Consider the following 22,566-nt stretch of genomic DNA (forward strand, 5'->3'; position numbering starts at 1 on the left):
TACATCAACATCTGGATATTTTCCCTCCTCTCTCACACGTATCAGCAAGATGTCATGTATGTGGTTCACATGGTTCAGGCTCTGCAAGTGTTTAACCCACACTTTTCAAGGACTGGTGTTTAAAAAGTGGAGAATCCAGTCACAGACTCAGAAATACTCTACTCACCTTGTTCACACTCTTCTTCTGCTTTGGTTTTATGGTACAGAGCCTCCTTCCCCAAGATTCAACTCCTAACCCTAGACATCACCAAACAAAACCTCAATCTGAAGCTTACCTGATCTTTCTCAGGCTTGTCAGAGATGTCATTCAGACTGGTGGAAGTCAGGTTTCTGTGAGTCATGGCTGGGCTGCCTGTAAGAACAATGCCAACACCAATTAAAGCTTCTGTTTCAATCCAGACAGAAGAATACAGAGGCTCAGGCTACAGCAACACCCTTCCTTCCACAAGGGAGGTTGACGTGAGGAATTTAAGACCCTGACAGGCTGCTTTCTGTGACTTTACGTGGCACGTGGGATATCAAGATGCTAACACTTCATCATCTCTGACCCACAGTGTCCCTGTGACTCTTAGGACAGCAGAAGACTCTGGAGTTTCCATAATTTCTCTTGTATATAGATGGCATCTGCTCTACACTCCTCAGCATCCCAGACCTTGGGGTGAAGCTCACGCAGCAAGAGATTTTGGCAGCTCGTGGTCCTTTGAAACCTTCAGTAATGAAAATCTACTGTTCTTCAAGCACACTGATTAACTAAGCTCATGAACCTTGAGCATTTTACTGATGAAAGTGTGTGCACCACATTAATAGGCCCAAAGTCACCAAATCCTGACACCAGGTACTCCAGAGAGATGAAGAAACGCCCAAGAGACAAAGAGCTGAAGCAGATCACCTCCATTTCTTTTTCAAAGAGCATCTGTAAACCTGGCATGCTGGCATTTGAGCACTGCAAAACATCTCAGAAGGAGCTGCTTGCTCCCTTATCCTACTTACTCCTGTTCCTCACAGACTAGCAGAACATATGGAAATAGTTCTAAAGAACTTGGAAAAAAACCCCATGAATTTGGAATTCAGGTCTACAACCCCTCTAAAACATTTATAGTTAAAACTGAGAAGAAAGTTACTAGCAATGCAGACTTAGAAATGTCTACAAATTTTGACTGAATGTTTGATAGGAATCTGTAGGTAGGAGATGACAGACACATAACCAAAACAGGAAAGAAGTGGTCAAACTTGCTCATGTAGGTTGTGTCTGCTACCTGGTGTAGACATTACGTTGTTCGTAACACCTTCTGTGGTATGAATATTTAAAAAATATTTCTATGTGGTAAAATGGAAAGCTGGAGAAAAAAACAAAACAAAACAAAATAAACCCAAGTTATTGTAAAGCTGAAGTCCATTATTGAAACACAGAGCTCCTTCTTTTAGTATGGTGCAATTAATTATTTTTTAAAGGTTGCACAGATGCTGCCAATTCTGGAAAATCTTCGACAAGTATAAAACGTACCCATAAATTAAAATGAAAGATTGCAGCTCAATGGCTGCTTTGCAAATTGGAGCCAATAACATCAAATCAAGAATCCGAGAAGAAGTTTCTGTAAAATGTGAACATGTTCACACTGATAATTGGTGTCACACAGCTTGGTGACTCAAAGCAAAGTTTCTATCACCTGAGTGCTACCCAGTAAGAGAAATGAAACCAGAAAGTCTTCGGCAGAGTTCAACAGATCTGGAGAAGTTCAAAGACCTGCACAGATGGGAATACTGGCAAGGTGCTCTCAGAGCTGTGTATCCCACACCACCCAAGACCAATTCATGGAACCATTACAGGTCAGGTTGGCCAGGGCTCTTGAGTAACCTGCTCTAGTTGCAGATGTCCCTCCTCCCCACAGGGGGATTGGACTAGATCACCTTTAAAAGTCCCTTCCTCACCACGAGACCTCCAAGTCCTGGCATAGCTAGTGACTTCAGCTGAGAAGGAACTAAGTATGGCTTCCCAAAAGCTTTGATGAAGGACAGACAACACTACTGGGTTTATTTTACTCAGTTGAATGCTGTTTCAACGGATTATATTCAGAAGAGATGCACTGTGCAGCTGTAGAGAAAGGCATCTACCGAAGATATCCCTTCACTTTCTGTTGACTGCTTTGGTTTTCGAAACTTCTAGGCCTTGTTCTGGTGTAAACAGACTAAAACCAGGGTCTACAGCTTTCACAGCTGATATTTTTTCCAGATTACAACATTTGTTTGCTTTGTTCATTAGAATTCCAAGGCCAAACTGTTTCCTAGGAGATAATTACTCTTCTTTCTAGAGGAAGTGGCTAACGACTTTATCACCTCTTGCTGATAGCCTCTTTCTCCCAATGTGATCAACACAGCCATATCAAACTCACAGCAGCTCTTCTCAAGGCATCCCATATTCATCCCAGACCTAAACAGCTCTACCACTGTAAGGCAGAACAAGGCTACATGCATGGAGCCTAGAAATGAGGGACATCAGACAAAACCCTGTACAAGAAAAGGCATAAAACCTCCAGGTAGAGGGCTCTCAGGAAGCTTCTTTTGTCACAGTTCAAGTGCTTCGCATGAGGAGCGTCCCCCTCTTGCCCATGAATGCCTTGCTGGCAATTCAGCACTGCTCTGATACTTTCTCTAAAGAAACTACTTGTGTGATGGCACTCTTGCTTCAGTCAGTGACAGAGCTCCTACCAGGAAGGAGGACCTGAGCAAGCCTGCAGCTGCACTCCTTTCTCAGAGCTAACCCCACAAAGAGCCATGAGCACGTGAGCCACAGCTTCAGCTTCTTGGCACAGCACACAGACCTTATTCACTCTCTTTTTCCGTCATCAGACTGGCCTTGCATTGAGAGATCCAAGCACCAAAACTTCACAATGTACTCTTTGTTCTTTGCAGGTAGAAAGCGTCTCATAATCCCCATTTAAATAGGGCTTTCACCAGCTAAGATGATTGCTATCTCCATCTCTTTGCAAGAAATGTTACACTTCATGCTGACAGCCAAAATCTCTTGACTATGTACTATGGACTCTTCTCCTCTAAAGTCTGATGTCTGTGCAAATCAATCACCTTTTGAAGACGCCTTACAAGGTCTTCAAGTTCAGACTAGTCCCACCCAGTACTGACTCTGAAGATCTGTAGAACACAGACCAAAAACCACAAGCTTCACCTTTTACCAGCTTTGCTGACCTAAGGAACTTGACAGTATCCCAGCCTGCATTTAGCAGTTTTCCCCAAATCCCCGATTTTATCTTGACTGCTAAGCAAAGTCACTAACAGAAAAATGCTGCTAGAAATGCAAGATGCAACATGTGCAATGTTGGCTCAAACACCATTCATCTTCGTGGATTATGTGGCGCAAATCTAAACCCCTTCTGACTCGGGTTCCTGGTGGCTGTGCACCGTTGAAGGCCCAAAGCCATGAAGGACATGTCCAATACTCACTTTTTTAGGTTTGTGTAACCAACCTGCTCGTAAGATCAACTCTCTGGAGCAGACGCAAACCTTTTGGAGGTTTCAGTGACACGAGGTAATCTCAGCCTCTGAGGCAAACCTACCACTTCTGAAAAAGCCCTGAAAGAGGGGAAAAAACTAACCTTACAAACATGGCAGTCCTTAGGTGAGCAGCTTCTCTGAATCCAGAGGGAACATGGGAGAAGAAGGAAGCAACAATCCTTTCAGCCTTCAGAGCCCTGAACAAACCAGTGGAGTAAAATGCTCCTGCTACCGAGACCTCAGCTGAAGATTCTGGCACATGATGTCCACCCTTATGCCGCTTGCTAACTAAGGCTAATTTCCTGATTCAGGCCTTGGGCAGCCAGGGCCAGGCCTGGAAAACACTTTGCAGGGAAAGAAATTTCACCCAACGTCCAACTTAAACCTTCTCTGGCATTTATACGGAAATGAAAATATTTTAGCTTGTTGCATTTGTAACACCACAATGGTGGCAAAACTCACAAAGCCTTCAACAGCCAAAGGAAAGAAGTGTCACTAGGTGGCTTAGGAGGGAGACCACCACCTGAAGGGGAGTGCAGGTCGACCGACCTGTTTCATCCCAGATGAAGAAAAAAAAAGGTAAACCAGAGTGAAATAGAGCAGCGGGAGACGAGAGTGGAGGTACCATGGACAGCCAGTGCAGCAGCCATTCCATTGGCAGTATCCCTGCTGTTAACACAGCTGCAAGCGCTAGGAGCCCAGCTGGTGTGAGCTCCCCTTTCCTCTTCTTCCTCTCCCTCTCCCTCTCCTTCTCCCCAGCCCGCCCACCTGTCCCCCTGCCCAAGGACTTACTGAGCCATCCCACGCTGGGGCTGCGCTGCACCCGGATTTCATCATCCACCGTGCGGGTTGCTAGGCAGGGAACAGAGCTCTCGAGTGGGCTGCGTGCTTGTACGGCGCAAGCAGGAGACAGTAGCAGCAGCAAAGAGGAGGAAGAGAGCAAAAGTCAAAAGAAAAGAAAAAAAAAAGCGAGAAAGAAACGCTCAAGCAATTGCACAAGCACAGCCAGGCAGGAGACAGAGGGTTCGAACCGTCGCAGTTACACAGGAGCGCACCTCTCCACGCAGGCTGGTGACCAAAGCTGGAAGCTTGCTCATTTGGAGCACATCTCCTCTGTAGCTCTACCTTTCAGTGTTCTGGGGCTCGCTCTCCACCCTGGTGTCTAAAATTCAAGCATCTTAGAAGGGAATTTCAAGCAACGGAGCGAGGCAGCTGCAGCGCTAGCCGTGCCAAGCAGCCCCGAGCTGCGTGCAGACAGTAAGACACACAGAGCTTCTGAGAAAAAGCCAAATGGGTCATGTCCCTGTACAAGCCAACTTTGGGCATCCTGACCATGTTTCTACCCAGGCACATCAGCCCAGGCTCAGAAACACGTACCTTAGTCTACAATGCTTCAAATAATGCACACAGCTAAAGACATGGGTGGGGTTTTTCCAAGTGTTTCTTGAAAATTATCTCATTTCTGAGTTCACCTTCCTTCCTCCTCTGCTGATATGCTTCAGCTGGTGACACCATAAAACTCTCTAAGGGGACTGTGGATGCAGTTTGTATGAAAAACACTTAATTCTTAGAAAGACAACAAAACAAGACATGGAAAATATGAAAAAAAAAAAATGTCAAAAACCCCTGCAGAGTTCAACTGCAATGTAAAAGCAAAATGTACTCATTGAACACTTCATGCAGCTCAGCCTTCCACCAAGAAAAGAAATGAAAAAGGTAGTGCCTTTGTAAGGTAATGTTGAGTAATCACTTGGTACAGCTTTGTCTCCTCAGCTTTTTGATAATCGTCTTTTGGACAGCAAAGGAGTGCTTTGATTTGTCCTCCTCCATCCCATGTCACACAAGAAATCATCACCTTTTTGACCAATTTCTTTCCCAAGAGCAAAAGGATCTCTGAGGAAACATCCTCCACAAGTGTGACTCAAAGCTCAATTTTTTGTGACCCAGCAGTGAACACTGTGAACACAGTATTCAGTGCACACCTTGGCTGCTCTGAAGAGCAGGGTTCTCCGAGTCTGGTCGCTACAGAGCCTTCTCCTCAAAAAAAACACTGAAGGTGATGGAAGATGACTCTGCTAGCAGGAACCATACCATCATCCCTGGTGAGGTTTAATTTATACATAAAGAATATTTTAGGACACGTTCAGAAGTTTTAATTGTGATTAAACATAAAACCAGAACAGGAGTTTATACAAGCTTAGGAAGGCACAGACAACTTTAGAGCCCCTAAGTGTTCTGAAGTTATTGAGATGCAGACACTTCAGTATTTTTGAGAACCAAGGCCCACGGGAATATTTACAGTTTTTGGATCTAAGAAATACTTTTGAAGGACTCTGTCATTATCTAATCCAGGTTTTAAGCCTAACTGCCGTGGAGAAAAAAAAAAAAAAAACAAAAAAACAAAAACAGAAGGAAAATCATGGGCAGAATCCATGCTAATGACACTAAGCTAAAGTGTTCACTAAATAAATGTTTTTGAAAATAATTTAACACAATTAGGTACCTATCACATGTTCCAACTCATAGGTTCCAAATCAACTGTGATTCCCAGTAAGAGTCAGTGAGTTGCAAAATATTTTGACATATATCCTACAGCAGGATCTGGTTCAACTTCAGTAATTAATGACCCTTAATGAACACACAATAATGGTGTCCATTAGAAGAGCAGGATGCTTTGTAATGACATCGATGGCTTTTATGGGTAAACTAGAGATGAGAAGTTCGCCCTTCTCCCTTTGGGAGCCAAGCTGCTTCCAAATATCTTAGCCCATAAAAAGACCCCGTGTGTGGAGGTGAGAAGTCAGCGATGCTCAGAGAGGCTGCTGAACCTGGTGGCAGCATCAATATTGTATGAAAGCTTCATCCATGCTGAAATGAAAGGTGGACACTGAAAGGAAATACCTACCTGGAAAGGAACTCTAGGGAAGCTGATGAGCACTGGGGGCTGGTGGTACTTTCATTACTGCGATTAGCCCTGTTGAGAAGCAGCTGCATTCCTGTTGGCCTCATTAAATTTTTATCTGTCTAAAGGACAAATTCTGCTTTTAGAAGCACATGAGAGGCACTTATCAAATTCCAGAGAGCATGGTAGAACTTGATCAAACACATTCTGCAGTTACTTTTTCATTAAAGTGTAAATAATAAATAACAGTAACAACTATTCATGAAGTATTTCCCTTTGTATGTAAGTTGCTCCCTCCTGAAGCCTCAAAGCACTTGAGCTGTCACGGAACATAACGCATTATATATCCTCCGAACACATACACATCCCAGGTGAGGAAATGGGCAAAACAACACGAAAGGAGTAGCTGAAGGTCAGCCAGTGAGCTGAGAAGACCCAGGAAAACATTTCTTGAGAATCAGTCTGAGACAGGACCTGCACAGCCCCTTGCACAGCGCAAAAAAAAAGAAATGATTGACACCCGGAGTGGCCTTGGATCTGAGCAAAGGATGCCCTCAGCCATGAAAAATAAGCAGGGGCTGGGATGGATGCCCTTTGCCAGCGTCACCCTTCCAGGATAAATACGCTGCTATTTTCTCTTTAATCACCTGCAAGTCTGGCTCCATACAGTGAAGAGACAGTGCTTGCCATCCAAGGTAGACTTAAATGATACCCTGAGCATGATTTAGCTGCAAAGCCCTTAGGTAAGTTTTAATTTGTCTTTCACACCCCGAGTTTCTGATGGCTCCTCAAGGAATGACTTCAGCTGCAGAAGGGAGGAACTTGACATCCACCAGCTGCTGAGAGAAGAGGTGGCTGTTATGACCAGATGGTTGCAGTAAAAATAGATGCACTAGAGGTGGAAGGTGGATGTGTGCTGTACACAGCCCTTTTTAACCCCTCCAGTTAGGACTCCGGTTGTGTCTGAAGGAGGCACTAATCATAGCAGTGCCACACAGTCGATCTTAAAGGATTTCTGTGCCTTAGGATCTCCCTGAGACAGTTCCTAACCCTAAACTGGATTCTTTGTTCAACTGTAAGACATGACAAAAGTATATCACTGCCCAAAGACAGAGGCACTCCCAGCGTCAGGAGTTTCCCTGCTCGTCTCCCATGCACAATGAGAGTGCCCAAGACACCCAGGACATTCTCTTGATTCATGTTCTTGTGCCTTTTTGTTTGTTATTCACTTAATCTCTGCATTATCAAGGCACTCATACATGACAAGAGGCATCATCAAGAGCAATAAATATTCCTCACATGCACATACACACCTGCTGCTAATGCAAAGGACGATAAAAAGTAGGAAATATTAATGAAGTATGATAATAGGTTAGGGAGAAACGTTAGGGCAAGTTTTAGAAGCAGAACACAGAAAGCTAAGAGGCCTTAAATGCAGCAAGAAGAAAATAATTTCTTCATTTGCTTTCATTTCTGAGTATTTTAAAATGGCAACTTCTAGACCAATCTCCAGACTGCAACAGGAGGCAGCTAACAGAGCTCCAAGACACAACAACAGGCTTAAAAGTCCTCTTTTTTGATTACCATGGGTAGGATGACTGCAAACCTCAGTGTATGGCTAAGCACAGAGTCACTGCCACGGCCTCTGTAGCTGTCTGCATCCACGCACACGCACACGTTTATAAACACCACTACAGGCACTATCTATGACACACACCACTTTTAGATAGAGAGAGAGATGTAGTCACAGCACAGTCCACAAAACAACTTTAGGATGAACAAAGCAAGATGGATATCAGCTTTACCCACACTGGACAATGACTGCATGGCAATAAAATGCAAGCTGGATGTTATTATCACATAATTTTTGATTGAGTGCCATCAACACTGTCTGTTTCAGAAATCAAACACACACGAGAGCTTCATCTCTGCCCAAACATTTCAGATCATCGGCCTTTTAGGTTCAGGCACGGTTGGAGTTTTTTGTAAATCTCCCTTTCCTATTATTGTTCCTACACCATCTCCTACATGAGAGCATCTCTCTGCTTCTGCTGGAGCCTCATGCTCCCTGCCTGCCTCCCCTCCTCTCCCCCTCAGTCCAGTGAAGATAGGGTTAGAGCGATGTGCCACGGCCAAAGCAGCCTTAAGAGCCCACCGCTGACGAGCTGGCAGCGCAGGTCTCACTACGTCAATTGTGGGTTAGAGAAGCACTGTCAAGGCAACGCAGTTAGTTGCTGGCAGGCAGGTTTGGTGGTTGCTTTAGAAGGGAAGGCTATAGCCAGTTAGCCTCTGCATTACCATTATCGGGGTTGGTAAACATCCTACTTGCACTGGAGACGGTCTTCCCGATGTCAGCCAGCGAGCGCAGGTTGGACTTCTTGGTCTGGTGCCGGTGCTTCCTGAGCAGCGTGTAGGTGACTTTGTCCTTCAGCTCCGATTTCAAAAGCCCCGTCTCAATCTGATTGTCGACGATCATTTCTGTCACATGCAAGGAAAGCAGTGAGGCAGAGGAGAGGACAACCCATCCCAAAACTCAAGGAGAGCAGGGGGAGACATAGATATTGTTTTCACCCTACCTTTTTTGAAGGCTTTTCTTCCCATCTCAAAACCATCACGAGATTTCACCATCTTATTTTTAATGGGAATCTCTTTTGGATGTTTCTTTTGGAATGAAACATAAGCATTTCCACCCAGCAAAACCCATCAGCCACCAGCATGTACCTATTGCACTGAGACTCCCTTGTGCTACAGAATCATAGAAACATTTTGATTGGGAAAGACCTTCAAGATCATTGAGTCCAACCACTGACCCAACACTGCCAGGTCACTGCTGAACAGAGTCCCTCAGTACCACATCTCCATGGCTTTTAAATCCTTCCAGGGATAGGGACTCAACCCCTGCCCTGGGCAGCATGGTCCAGGGCTTCACCACAACTCCATGAAGAAATGTCTCCTCATGTCCAAGTAAACCTCCCCTGGTGTAACTTGAGGCTGACTCTTCTTGTCCTAAATTATTTTCATACATGCCACTGAGCCTATTTTGCATCAACTGCACGCAGGGTAAGATGGTTCTTGGTTCAGAAAGGGAATCTGCTCTGACACGGTGCTTTTGTGAGGAAGCTGCAAGTACATTGCAAGTTTCAGTGTGCTCCCAAAAATAACACAGTAAAACTTCCATCAGATTCAACAAGGCCTGAGTTTACCTCGCAGGCCCCCAGTAAAATCTAATCTAGCAATAGGAAGAAGTCCTGGAGATGAGCAACTAATTAAATCACTCTCTCTCAGAACTGAAGTAAAATGACGGCAACTAAAAAGGCAGAACTTGCTCCAGTTGTCACAGGAGCCATGATGTGGCTTTGCCTTTAATCACCAGGGAAAAGCCTCTCAGCCCACTGCAAAGCCTGCTCACGTCCCATCAGTTCTCTCTTTTGTGCTCCTCTATTCCCAGAGAAGAAAGAAAGAAAAAAAAAAAAAAAAAGTAGCCAGCTTATTAAGAGTCTCTATTGTACATTAAATCTCACATTAAGTTGTTCCCTTGAGTACTTCAGTTAACGTGCTGTCCCCCAAGGGGAAGTGGCAGCTCTTATTTGTCTACTGGTAACTTTTATTTGTGCTAATAATAAAAGTTATGGGAGAAGGGGAGGCAGAACACACAGCGCATTTGCTAACTCAGTGAGTCAGAAAGTCATCCTCTGTATGCTGCCCTAGGATTAATTAATGCCTCTTCACATCAGGAGGGCAGGAAGCCTCCTTCTTCTCCTTCCTCCACCCAGCTCAGAAAAGGGGATTGCTGCATGGAGGTGCCGTTACACAACGTGTTTGGCAAAAGCTTTGTTTCTATAAAGTGCCATTTTTCTGTATGCTTCTGGGGTCTTTCTGGGTGGGTCTTGTGTGTGATTTTGGAATACTCCCTTCAGAAGAAGTCTGTCCGCATCAAGTTTATTCTTCTCTATCTGGCAAGTATTTCTTCCCTTCCCTGTTTCTGATGTGACACAAAACAATCGAGAGAGCTCTTTGAGACTTTCTTTCCTGTGTGTTACTCCTACACACCAGACAAGTGATCAGGACTAAATAATTCTGGAACCAAGTCCGCAGGCTTCTTGGATATCCCCATCTACCAGATTAAGGATCTGGATCAGCAAAAATACCCTGCTCAGAATAGGGTTACAGCAACAGCAGCCACCGATTTGTAATTTCATCTCCCAGAAACTAGATTTTATTTGGATGTTGAAGAAGTATATTGAAGGTGACATCTCAAAGTGACTTCAAAATGAAATCTAGTATTTGAGGGTTCAAGTTTTGGACCACTGACATTAGCTGTCGTTTTCTGAAGCACATTCAGCTCCAGGATAAAACTTCAGAGATTTTCCATTTGTATTGCCTTTTTTTTTTTTTTTTTAAACTTTGCAAAACTGTGCACTTGGATACACAGACACAAAGAAGAGAAATGCCGCTACGACTGCCAACAAAACTAAGCTGGAAACTCTGCAGGTAACATCAGATGCAGCTTTTGTAATTCTAAGTCTTACAAACTAATGCAACACCTGATATTTGGTAATTTCATTCCAGGACAATTTTGAGCCTGCTTCCTGAGATCGGAATTCAAAGCACCAACTTTTGTGGGGCTCTGATTTAATTTTGCTCCTCTACATCTCTTCACACAATGGCTTCTAAACTCAGCGTTTGGGTTAAATGTACCTCCACTGGATGGCTCGCTTTTAAACTTTATTTTCGATATGTCTTCTCACATGTCATTGTGAACATGGTATAGCTCTCAGCAATGTCACCAAGTGTCAGCCCAGGCCACGGCTATTTTGACTGCAAAAAACCTGCTGAATGGGAAAGTCAGCAGAATGAAGCATCAGCTGGTACTGGGCCTGCTCTTCGCTCTCCTTTGCTGGAGGGAAGCACTCCATCTTAGGATATCTACTTCAGGATCCAAATGGTTCTGAATAATCACCAAAAAACAGTTCAAGGTAAGCGCTAATTATCACTGAAGTAAATTCTTTCACTCTCCTCCTTGAATTAAGAGGTCCTTTCAATTATCTGTTATAATCCACGTACTTTCTAGTCTTCTCTGTTGTTCCTTGGAGGATTATTTATTTTATTCTTCTGTTGAAAAAGCAGAGCTTTTTATTAAACCTATCAGTGAAATCATCATCAGGGTTAATAAAAACTAAGTGATGAGTCTTCTGAGGAGTGGCTGAGGGACCTGGGGTTGTCGAGCCTGGAGAAAAGGGGGCTCAGGTGAGACCTTCTGGCTCTGGACAACTCCCTGACAAGAGGCTGGAGCCAGGTGGGGGTCAGGCTCTTCTCCCAAAGAACAAGTGATAGGACAAGAGGAAATGGCCTGAAGTTGTTCCAGGGGAGGTTTAGATTGGACCTGAGGAAAAATGGTAAGTGGTGGAGTCACCATCCCCGGCTGCATTTAAAAGTTGTGGAGATGTGGTCCAGAGGAACATGGTTTACTGGTAGACTTGACCATGCCGAGTTAACGGCCGGACTTGATGATCTTAAGGGTTCCTTCCAACCGAAACAGTTCTATGATTCTATGAAAAATCTGTAGGGAAAAAGAGCCAAGATAGCTTTACTTACCCACGACTTGTGGGAGAGAAGAGGCCTCGATATCCAGCATTATTGAGCCCTTCTCTATACACGTCCTTAACTCAAACAAGCTGTGAAGGGACAAGGTGGCCACATGAGGCTTGCTCCATCGCTCCCCACCTTGTTCTACCTTCTCCTCAAACTTGATCCACCTAGGAGAGGGCAGAGCAACAAGACAGTGTTAAAGCTGTTGGCTCCTTGCAGACACATACTCAAAAGCAGTGAGACAGCTGAATCATCTCAGCACAACAGCAAGTTCAAGCACACGCATTTTCCCACACGTCTTCAAGGTCACAAATCCATGATGGAGCTGCAAAGGCTTAATGGATTGCCATGTGTCAGCTGAGTGGTGATAATGTTCTGCCCACTTGCAAACTACTGCAAATGTGAGGTTGTCCTGGTTTGGGAGCACCACAGCTCCACAAAAAGGATCAGGGGAAAAAATGATAAAAATCAGCATTTCTGTAAATAAGGCAGTAGCAACGAATAATGCTGCCCCATGCCTACGGGCTGGCATGAGTCAGAGGATGGAGGACAGGAACACATCACAAACAAATCTGGAGATGTTCTTAGCAGAATGAGTGAGCTACCAAAGGAAAAGACAAATTCAGAGCTCATTGTTCCCCCCTGCTCTCATGCTGTTGTTTAATGACTTACCAAAGTGGGTCTGAAAAAAAAACAGAAATCTCATCTCGAATGGAAGACGAGAGCAAAGGTTAAATCCTGGTCTGCACAAAATACTCTTTAGAGCCCTAAACCCCTGTGCTAACAGCAGGTGAGCAGGAGGTGTCACCTCCCACCTCCACCTTCAGCCTTGACCCTGCCCGTGGCTCTGCTGCACCCGGCCGGTTGCAATACTAGGTGATTGCAAAGCAGAAATGCTTCTGAATCCTGTCTGGAGATATTATTTTGATATCTGTGGAAAATGAAAATTCCAGTGACTAACAGAAGGGGATAATTAAGGCAAGACCCACACACATAAAGGTAAGGAAGCTCATGAACTGGTCCAGAAGAACAGTATTATCACCAAGTGAAATTATATTCAACCCCGAGAAATGTATCACTTTAGGATTAATCAACTATGCTTTTCAACTGCAACAATCTCTTTTTGAGACTTTTTTTTTTTAAAAGCTGCTTTTTAACTCAAGCTAAGAAATTGAATTTGTTCTCAAATTAATAAGGTTCTGACTAGTTCACAAATCTAAGTATTTCCTAGGACACTGAAGGGTATGAATTTCCAAGGCTATATATTATGTGTGACCAAGATGCAGTTTACCCCATAGAGGCCTAAGGGCTGCCAATTCCAAGTGTTTGCCTTTTCAGTGAAAGCCAATTATTCCTGACTATCAATATTTGCTTTCTGTTTACTTTTCTCGCTATAACCCACAACAAACCAACCACTAACTTGCAAACCTGTTTGAACTGTCACCTGTTCTACCTGGTGCAGTCCCTATGTTGACTCGTTTCCCAGGGAGTGTTCAAGCTCATCCATTTCCACGGGAATTCATTGATGGTGAGATGCCTTCCCAACTCCCTGAGGCATCTTTAGACACTTGATTCTTAGAGCTTTGAACGGGATTTTGTAAATGGTGTGTTAGTGTTATAGTGTGCAAAAGAGAGAAGGATATCAAGGTACTGCCTGACAGAGCTTATATAATAAAAAACCCCAAACATAACAGAAGATTAAAAATACCCATTCAGCATCCTCCAGCCCTTTCACTCCTTTAGGAACATGGTTTTGTGGTGACCTAGCAGTGCTGGGTGAATGACTGGCCTTGATCTTGAAGGTCCTTCCAACCAGAACAATTCTATGATTCTATTATTCTTTCATCTTCCCTGTCATCTCATGACCTTTCCACCCTGCCTTGTAGAAAGACAATCCCCACACTATGGTGGACACATCTGGATCCCCAAATGTACTGTACTGCACCTCAAAAGAGACTGGTGCCCTCCAGCTGCTTCAGGGCTTGTCCTAGTTCCCTCTGTGTTCTGAAACTGCTGCTGAAATGTGAATATTCACATGTCAGTGCAAGAACTTGTCCATCTGCACCAGGTAAATCAATTATGAGCACCAACAAAACCAGCAAGGAGCACCCAGTGACCCAAATCTTCTGGTCCCCTTGGAACAGCAGTAAATCACCCCTTTTACTGTTCTATCTCTAATTAATTTCCAGGGCTTTGGTGTGAAGCCTGGTGTACCCTAAGGATGTTTTCTTAAAATGGCCCTTTATTTTGAACCATGGCCCAGCACCATGATGCTCTAACAGGTAACAGGACCATGCCAAGGAACGTGGCATCCTCAAGCTCTGATCACGGGCTGATCTGAGCTACTGTCAGAAATGTCACCATGTGCAAGGGGACAACTACAGCCCCTTTTATACCGGGACTGCAATACAGAAAGCTGAATTCACATGACTCAAGAACCAGAATGGGCAACTAAAGGTCCTCTTACGGAAACATCTTTTAACCAGTAGCTTTAAGGTTGTTGCTAGAAATTTTCCTTGACATGTACCAATTATTTTGTTATTTATCAGAAGAACTCTGGAAGAAATGGTATCATCTGCTAAACCCTTTTAGGGGAAACACTCTTCCCTGACAGCTTCCACACTCTTTTAAGTCTTTGACCAAAGAGCTGCAGCTCCCTTAGCTGCTGAAGCACAGAGCTGGCCAACTCCAGCTAGGATGTCCTGCAGAAGCTTGCAGCAGCTCATGTTGTGCAAGATTAACTCATTTCAGGAAGATACTGAAAAATCCTGAACAATCATAGGCTATGCAAGATCACTATCAATGAAATAAGAAGTTGGGCCAAGGTTAGAAATTAAACAGTGCCTCAACAGAGTGCTTAAAGCATGTAATATATACATGTATATTTAAAAAGACATCAACAGCTCCATCTAGTACTTCTACCAAAGACAAGTAAGAACACATAAAACCAAAAATAATTTGCCAGAGAAGCAAACATCCCTTTTTCTCTACAGCCACCTGTATGAGGGGTGGAGGCATATCCCACTGTAGGGTCCTCTGAATTTAAGAGCAGAGGGCTCCTGACATGTCCTTCAAGAAACAACAGAGCTTTGTGAATCTTCCCTCTGACGGCTGACGTTTGTGGACTTAAGGAACATGATACTCATACGATATTCCCAATATTCATACTATAAAGAAGAAACTGAAGAGACTGCTCAAGAAGAAATACCACACTAAGATCTGAATCGTGAAAAAGTTTTAACAAATTGTCATTAAAGCTTCTTCCCAAAGACCTCTGCATGGACAGAGGAAAGCAAAATCTGCTGTGAAAAGCAGAGGTGGATAGTACAGATGACAAAACTAACGATAAGAGGGAAGAAATGCAATAAAGGGAGGAGAAGATGATCAACAAGTAAGAATTTAAAGAGCAAAAGGTGAAAAGTCTTTAAATAGGTTCTCCAAGTGACTGAGAAGCCAAAATAAAGATAAGGGGGTAAAGGTGGTAGAGCAGTTCAGTATATCACAGGTAAAGAAGATTAAGGTAACCAAACAACCAGGCTCACTACAAACACAGTAGGTGCCCTTAGGACTGGAAGGTGGGGAAAGAGCTTAGCCCAGCCACACTAAAGGAAAAGGAAAAGCCCCAAGTTCAGTGAGAGGGATTGGGAATGGGGAAGGCAGAGCCCAGAAGACCTCCTGCCAGTAGGACCTTTCAGGCCTTTATAGCAACTAGACTGCAATTAGCAGTTTCCTTTTTAAGGCAAACCCAAGAAAATTATTTTTACTGTATAAAAAAAGTCTAAACTTTGTAAGGCTGGAGGCTAAACAGTAGCCTTTAGATCATGGATCCAATCCAGTGACTATTCTGGTGGTGTTCAGAAATAAACTATATGTAACTTGAATCAAGCAGATTAAAAAAAAAAAAAAAAAAAAAGATAAATACAAAAATGACTTTTTTTTGGCACAATTTTCTGACCAAACCAACAGGAGCATCTAAGAAAAAGGCAGAGAACCTAACCAAGAAACTCCAAGTGGGTAACCCAATCCAGCATTTAACACACACCTTGAATAATTTCCGCAGAATTAAAAACCTTTAGGATTTTTTGCCTATTTAAAAAGAGTTTCATCTGTAACTTGCTAGGAGAAGGACACAGGCAACATTTCCCCACATGTGGTGGGTGGTGGGGTCAGGCTACTGATACTACTCAAATTCTCTCATTTATCCAAGAAAGGTAATTTGATCTACACAGGTTCCTCTCCATGGATTCCCCAAATGATTCTGGAGCACAGACATTATCCCAGTTGAATGTTAAAAAGGCATTTTCCATGGAGGACCCATGCAGCTGCCCCCTCCCTTTCGGGGCAAAGCAAAACCAACCCACCTTGCAGTCTCCTTCCATTCCATCTCTTGTCCGTCAATGGCCAGAAGTTCATCCAGCTCAGTGAAGAGCTGCGGGGGTGCGGGGCTGTCATCTTCCTCTCCGAGGATGAAGCGGATGCGTTCGGCAGCAGGGGAGACTGCAGAGGTGAAAATACTGCGGTTAACGGCCTGGGAGATGACCAGGGACGTGCGGCTCCTCTCCTTCCCCTTCTCCCCAAAGCCATTCAGCTGTTTCTCCAGGCTGTCTTTTCCATTTGACATCCTAGTCGCTGTGGATGGAGGGGCACGAGCAAGGGTACGTCTATCTCCCTCCTCTCCCCTTCCTTGCCTCTCGCTTCACTTCTTAAAAGTTCAAGCTGGGAGTAAAGTTCAGGAAAACTTGCCTCTTCCTACAGTCCTTAACTATGTCACAGCAATTTGCAGCCCTTGTAAAAAAGCCCCTCCGAGCTCAAAGCCAATATGCTCTATGGCACATACCCAAGGACCTCTCGTACTCTGATCAGCTTGGATCGTTTGCCCCCTTTTTTATATAACATAAAACCAGTTCCAACCAACTATTTTGGGGCTTGCTGTGACAGCATCCCATAGCTGGCTTTCCCCTCCCTGCCAACAAGGCTCAGGCTCCCATTGGCCCACGAGGAATATTTCACAGGAATATTTAACAGAAAGTTTGTCTCGTCTATACATGAAGAATGTGACCCAACGTATTTAGTCAGGCACCAATGCACTGAGAAAAAACAACTGTTCCCGTTGGGGAAAAGACTGCCCGTTTAGGTGGAAGAAACAGTGTTCAACACACACTCTTTTGATAGTGCAAGCAAAGTTCATTTGCATTATTACCTCAAAAAACCCTTCCTGCTTAAGAAACATGCAACTGAAAATTAAAACCAGAGAACTTCAGTGTCCACATCCCAAGGCCTAAGGGCATCTCCCAAAAGCAAGCGGAGCTCATGCCACAAAGTCACCTTGCGGGAGGACTTCTGAGGCTCTGCAGGTTTTTTCTGATCATATCACCTTAAACCGAAGGTGTGATGATGTGAAATTCTAAGGCAGGCATCCTTTCAGCTGAATGTTTATTAGCAGTAGAGTTACATGACAGACTATGAACTTTGAACGGGTCTGCTAAAAACTTTCTTTTCAAAAGATCAGCTGTCCGTCTGTTGCAAAATGATTAATTACACCACGTGTCCAATCACTATTGATCTTTCCAGGGTAAACAGAGTCTCAATCTGTAACGTGAAAAGGGAAGGAGTAAGAAACCCGCCCTTTCTTCTATTTTAAGGAAACTACCATTGCTTTCTTCTTCAATTACTCAGCAAAGGTTGACACAAATTCAGTTCTTCATCAGTCAGGGTGATGATGCTTTCATAATATAAAACAGATTTCGGTTGAAAATATATTTGCAGTCCTAAGAGCCCTTGCAATGCCCTGGGCATCCAAGCACCTTGCCCCATGGCACTGCGACTTGGGTACGAGGGACAGCAACACACCAAGCAGGCAGCCTTGGGAGATGTCTTCAGAGTACTGCGTGTCCTGCTAAAGGGGCTAGAAAATTACTTCCATCTCCCTCTTAAATGGCAGCAAGGACATCTACATGCCCCTCCTTTCTCCTGTCACAAAGTCCTCAGCAGCACTGCCTTTCACCACAGCAACATGATCCCGTTCAGAAAACGGATAAGAGCCCCAAACATCCCTCAGTATGGAGCAGAACAGTCCAGCCTCTCTACCTCCAGCTAGCTGGATCAACCTGTGTTTTCCACCACCACTATGTCTGCTCACTTGCAGTCCACAAACTGCTACTGGTCCACACCTCTTCCCACAAGTCCCCATCTGCTATCCCCCACCATTTTCACCTCCCTGAGCTGTGGCCCCTACTGCTCTTCTCTGTAGTCTTGGGTAGCACAGACCTTGCCCATCCCAAACACAAATAATTATAGTTCCAAAATATATCTGCAAACACATAACCGTATGCTTGAAAATTGTCCCTATAATTACAAAAGCAATTTGGACTGAAAATCTGCATCTAAGCCGTGTTTAATAAAAACATTAGCATGAATAATTAAGGTTATCCTGTTCTAAAAATGCAATTAGGCATAACACTTGAGCTCAGCTTCACAGAGTCAGCCCCAACCACTGGTGCCAGGATCTTGTGCTGAAACCGATGCCCCTGAGCATCAGGAGGCAGGGTTTCATTTCTCACATGTGCTTCAGGGCAGGCTTCTCTCACTGGGGAGGATACAACACCTATTCAAACAGGGGCCAAGGGTTCATCTAAGGCCTTTAAATACAGCCAATTAAAGGATGACGCCTGGCCACGCAAACCAGCTTATTGCACGAGCCTGCAAACTTCCACAATCTACTTTCTTCAGTGGTTTGAATTCAGCTGAGGAACACCACCATCCAACCATTGAGTGGTTTCCCAGCAGTGGAAAGGGCCTGGGGATAAGCCAGACAACTGCAGCTTGTGGCTGATGGTGTCTGAACGCTGCTGTCATCCTCCAGATGAAGAATAAGACCCACTGGCAGGGAAAGTTGGAGCCAGATAATCTGTAAGGTCACTTCCAACTCAAAACATTCTATCACTCTACCTTCTACCATTTTCCTCCTCAGTCTTCACTATGGCTCTCGATATACTTCTATATTCTGAACAGAATTTAAATATGGCAGATAAAAAAAGCAATAAAATACATTTACATCCTATCATTTCAAAAAAGGAATGTGGAGCACAACAAGCAGTTGGTGCATGAACAGCCTGTAAGAGAAGTGACTGCAGTGCTCCTAGAGCTGCCAAAAGCATTGGTTGCAGCCAATGGGAAAATGATCTCTTTTCGGTCATTTTGAAGTCCTTTTATTACATGGAAGTGTTACCCCAACACTTGATCCCATAACATAATTCCACAACATTTTGCTCACTGACCTGCATTGTGAGAGGAATTACAGAAACAGTCTCAGCAAACCTGGACGTGCATTACACGTCACCCTTCTTTCTTTTCTTCTTTCTCTTGGTTTTGCTAATTTCCTATTAACTGCATTTAGCAGAGATGATAAGGTCCAAAATCCAATTAAGGCATTTGCTGGGTCACAGGTCTCCTATGGCTAGCTTTACCACATGTTCTTTATTGCGATTTTGTGGGTTAATGGGCCGTTTATGGATTGTTTATGTGCTCTCTTTAGCAAGGAGAACATGTTTTCATCCTAACCTCCGGAGCGAACACTACGTGCTCAGCGCGGGGCGGACAGACGAGTATCAGCCTTAAGACCTGGAGAGCAATTAACTTTGGGAGGTGAGCTCTGCAGACCTCCCCCAGCTCGACCTTTGAGCAGCAGCCCCGCCAGCCTGCCCCAGCCGTGACCATCACCTTCGTTCCTACCTAAACCGGCCAGTTTAGGAGCTGCTGGAACCAGCACCATCACCGCCAGGATCGGCTGCCGCTGCTGCCAAGACTTTTTAGAATTATTTTCCATGTTGTCTCCTTCAATAAACAACCTGATTACCAACAGCCATATGTAGCAGGGAAAATGCTAATCCACAGCTTTAGATGGCTGGGATTATATTCTTCTCCTGAATGGGAGAGGAGTTACGGTCTTAATTCCAGATGGCAAACTGCTCCAATGCAAAATCTGCATGGGTATTTCACCAACCCTGTTTCCACCTTTTCCCTTCTCATGTTCAGTCAGAAGCAGCTTATAAAATACATCACTTGCAGAAGAGAACAAAGACATCAGCAGTTTCTCCTAGTTCAGCTCAGGCCAATTACAAGTACAACTTATACCCTCGGGTTCCCAAAGGCAAAATCAATCTCCATCAACAGTGAGAAATCTCAGGGAGCTCAGAAATCAAGAGAGACACGTTCTAGCACGACAGCCTCAAACCACCGGCTCAACGTGGGCCCTGCTGGCTCCGGTGGGGAGCCCTCCCTCACTGCCCCGTGGGATGGAAGAGTGGCCACAGAAATGCCGGGGGCCTTTGTGGCACCAGCGCGTATCCTGAAGTCACCTCCTTCATCAGTGCCCAGTGCCTCCTCACTTGTCGTGGGTGGAACATGGTTATGGCCTTGGGATGCTGCAGTGGATGATGCTGCTTTGGGCTGGAGGACCCTGGCTGGACTCATTTGTGCTAATTTACAAACCAGCCTCTTCTCCAGCCAACCAACTTGGTTTTCCTCCTGGTTTTGCAGCTTGCTGTCACCACTCCTAAATACCCTTGAGACCTGCACCTCAGTCAACTGCTTCCTCCATTTAAGCCCACCTAACATGCAGGTTTCTGTTATTTTGAAGTACATCAGCAGCTCCAAAAATCCCCAAGGGGTCTGGTGTAAATACTCTTCCTCAAAGCCCATGGTAACGCTATCAAATTGTCAAATATGCTTCCCAAACACCCTTATTAAAAAAGGACATGATGATATACCCATTAATTTCTTGGGGTTGCGCTCACTCAGCCAAAACTCACTTCAAATCCATCTGAAGTCAGAGTGAGTTAAGTGAACACCTGCACAGATGCTTCTATCAGATTTAAAGACATTTTCTTTCAAGTTTAGCTGACTTCACTTCCAAAATCCATTACCTGAAACAACTTTAATTGATCATTAATGTTGTTATAAGAGCTTCAAGGCTTCGGGTCTTGCCGATGACAACCCCCGAAACACATGCAAGGAGATCTGCACACTACGGGTAGTGCGAAACTGCTCCTAAGGACAGGAGACTAGGAAAAAAAATAATTTGCAATTCACTTCAATTTTGATTCTCCCTTCGTACAACTTGCAGCTGCAGGGCAGACTGTGGACACTTACTATGTCCCTGTGATCCCCTTTCACAACAAGGATGTCATCAGAAGCAGCAGTAACCTGGACTGGTGCTGATTACACAACTGATAAGACCAGAACTCATGCTAATCTTGATTTTGTAGTGATATTCTTGCTCTGCATTTACATGGCTTGATTAATACAGGCAAGAGCCAGTGCAGTTACTCTGCTTGGCAAAAAAACTGTGGAGGAAAGCCTCCGAATCAAGACCACGCTAAGATTTGAAAGTGGGAATGTGAGAGAAGACTTAAGAGCACGATGTAAAAGCAAGCAGAGAAGACTTCTAGGGCTCACAGTTTTATCACCTTTCTCGAAAGACTACCCCAAACAGAGTCACACCTAAAACCAGAAGTCACTAAAAATCATCATCTTGGATACCTTCACCGGTTCACATAGGGCATCTGACATACTGAGCCAAGGCACCAGGTGACAGCATCCTTGAGCACCACTGAAGAAGTCAACGGTGTGAAGATTTATGTGACATCTGCTCCACAGAAACACTTGCACCTGACCGTGCTGCCCAGTGACCGCACGCTGGGCCTTTCCCAGGGACTCGCCAAGCCCACCCCGGCATGACCAGCTCTCCAGTTAATCACTCCAAGCAAGCGTGAGAATTCCTTTTTTTTTTTCCTTATTTTGTTTCTTCTCTTATAAACGATGACTTTTTGACCCCATGCTCAGTGCTGGCTGGTTGTAAGGCAGATTAGACTTGTCCACAGGCAGAACTTGGCAGCCTGCAGGGAACACTCACCACACCACCCAGGTCCCATCCTGAGCCACTTATTTCAGGACTACAGGGTGCAGAAGTGGAGAATGCTGTTCAAGTTGCTTGATCCATCTTGAAGAAATATCCCCATCCCTTGATCGTGACCCTTTCCAGCACATAATGAACAGCATTGGCTGCCTCCTGAATAATCCAGTTTTTGCTGGACTACATGATTGTACACATTCTCCTGTAAGTTGCTCTGCAGCATGTGGCATATATTAAGTCTTTGATCTGCAAAAAATCTTCAGTATTAGACAAATGCTTACTAATAACATATTCTCTCAAGCACCAGAAGAACAACAGCTTTTATGTAAGAACATGCAGAGCATTCTCAGCTCCCTTTGCCTTCAGTGCTGTTGAGATCTCGTACCTAAATTTTGTCTGCTGATTTTTTATTGAAACATTCCTTGGAGATACAGGGAAAGAAAAAAACCCTTCTTCCCAGAATGTCTCAAATGGACTGATCTGTAGCAGACAGCTGACGTGGACAGGGTGTGCCACGCGGACAATCGGTCTGGCAGCCAAACCAGCATCATCTAGTGAACAAGTCGGTCAGCCTTAACAGAAAAGGCACGGCCTTATAAAAGAAGAAAGATTGCTAATTCCAGCCACACAGTTACGATGGAGACCACTGCATGCT

General features: G+C 44.4%; 1 protein-coding gene across 1 annotated transcript in view; it reads right to left on the reverse strand.

Annotated features, from left to right (window-relative positions):
- The window catches only part of LOC103778231 (electrogenic sodium bicarbonate cotransporter 1), a gene marked incomplete at its 3' end in the record, with an annotated part of 115,082 nt that overhangs the window by 38,853 nt on the left and 53,663 nt on the right, over nucleotides 1-22,566 (reverse strand). Inside the window, exons 5-8 of the mRNA XM_008945811.1 lie at nucleotides 16,360-16,495; nucleotides 12,005-12,165; nucleotides 8,708-8,887; nucleotides 276-352 (exon numbers count right to left, since the gene is read on the reverse strand). Of these exons, the coding sequence (XP_008944059.1) occupies nucleotides 276-352; nucleotides 8,708-8,887; nucleotides 12,005-12,165; nucleotides 16,360-16,495 (554 nt within the window). The remainder of the gene's footprint in view (nucleotides 1-275; nucleotides 353-8,707; nucleotides 8,888-12,004; nucleotides 12,166-16,359; nucleotides 16,496-22,566) is intronic.

The sequence above is a fragment of the Merops nubicus genome, unplaced genomic scaffold (genome assembly GCF_000691845.1).
Source record: "Merops nubicus isolate BGI_N331 unplaced genomic scaffold, ASM69184v1 scaffold13570, whole genome shotgun sequence".
Lineage (NCBI taxonomy): Eukaryota > Metazoa > Chordata > Aves > Coraciiformes > Meropidae > Merops > Merops nubicus.